General features: G+C 45.9%; 1 protein-coding gene across 1 annotated transcript in view; it reads left to right on the top strand.

The window, feature by feature from the left end:
• The window catches only part of LOC118733798 (mannosyl-oligosaccharide glucosidase-like), a gene marked incomplete at its 3' end in the record, with an annotated part of 38,688 nt that extends 37,818 nt beyond the window's left edge, over positions 1–870 (top strand). The window contains 1 exon segment of the mRNA XM_036463371.1: positions 7–870. Coding sequence (XP_036319264.1) covers positions 70–870 — 801 coding nt within the window.

The following is an 870-nucleotide window of genomic DNA, read 5'->3' as shown; positions in this document are numbered from 1 at the left end:
CTTTAGGTAGCATTCGCTTAAGATAGCAGTCCAACCAGCAGCGTTCGGAATCAGCCATTGGTTTAATAAATGGCTAGGCAGCGACGCAATGTTAGCGCAGCTGGCAGCAGCACGAATTCAAACACTGGCAACAGCACTGCCGGCAAGTCCAGTGGGAGCAATCCGCAAACGCCAACAAATGCTGCTACCAATAACCCAAGCAAAGGCAGCAAAAGTTCCGCCAAACACAAGAAGAGTGACTCGCACTCGACAAACAGCAGCGGAGGCAACAGCAATTCTAGTTCTAGTACAACGTCCTCTCCTAACCCCGGAGCAAATAAGTCAAAAGGAGCACACAAGAATCGTAACAGTTTCTCATTGTGGCCCAATATAATGTTGGACAAATGGAAAACGCTAATAGGTTGTGTTTGCTTGGGCGTTGCATCCTATTTTGGCTACTTGGGTTACCTAGAAACGCGTGTAAATACACCATTCGATAATGAAAAGATGGTAACACGCACAGGATTGGACGACCCCGAGCGTTATTGGGGTTCATATAGGCCAAATACTTATTTTGGGATGAAAACACGTGACCCGCACTCCTTGATAATGGGGCTGATGTGGTATAGTCCTTACAATTTGGGACATGGGGGTAGAGGCATACGCCATTGGTGTGAAATAGGGGACAACTTGGAAAAATACGGTTGGACGCATCATGATGGCCGCACATTTGGTGTGCAAGAAATACGTGATCAGCCATTTGAACTGAAGACTTCTTTTGTTAAATATCCGACTGGTAAACAATTCGGAGGCGATTGGACAGCGCGTATATCTGCGCAAAATATTTCGAAAACATTCGATCGCACATTTTCATTGATTTGGTATGTAGCG

Source organism: Rhagoletis pomonella, unplaced genomic scaffold (assembly GCF_013731165.1).
Source record: "Rhagoletis pomonella isolate Grant_MI unplaced genomic scaffold, Rhpom_1.0 Rhpom_scaffold_00002, whole genome shotgun sequence".
NCBI classification, from domain to species: domain Eukaryota; kingdom Metazoa; phylum Arthropoda; class Insecta; order Diptera; family Tephritidae; genus Rhagoletis; species Rhagoletis pomonella.
The sequence above is the reverse complement of the archived record's forward strand: the minus strand, read 5'-3'. Positions and strand labels throughout refer to the sequence as shown.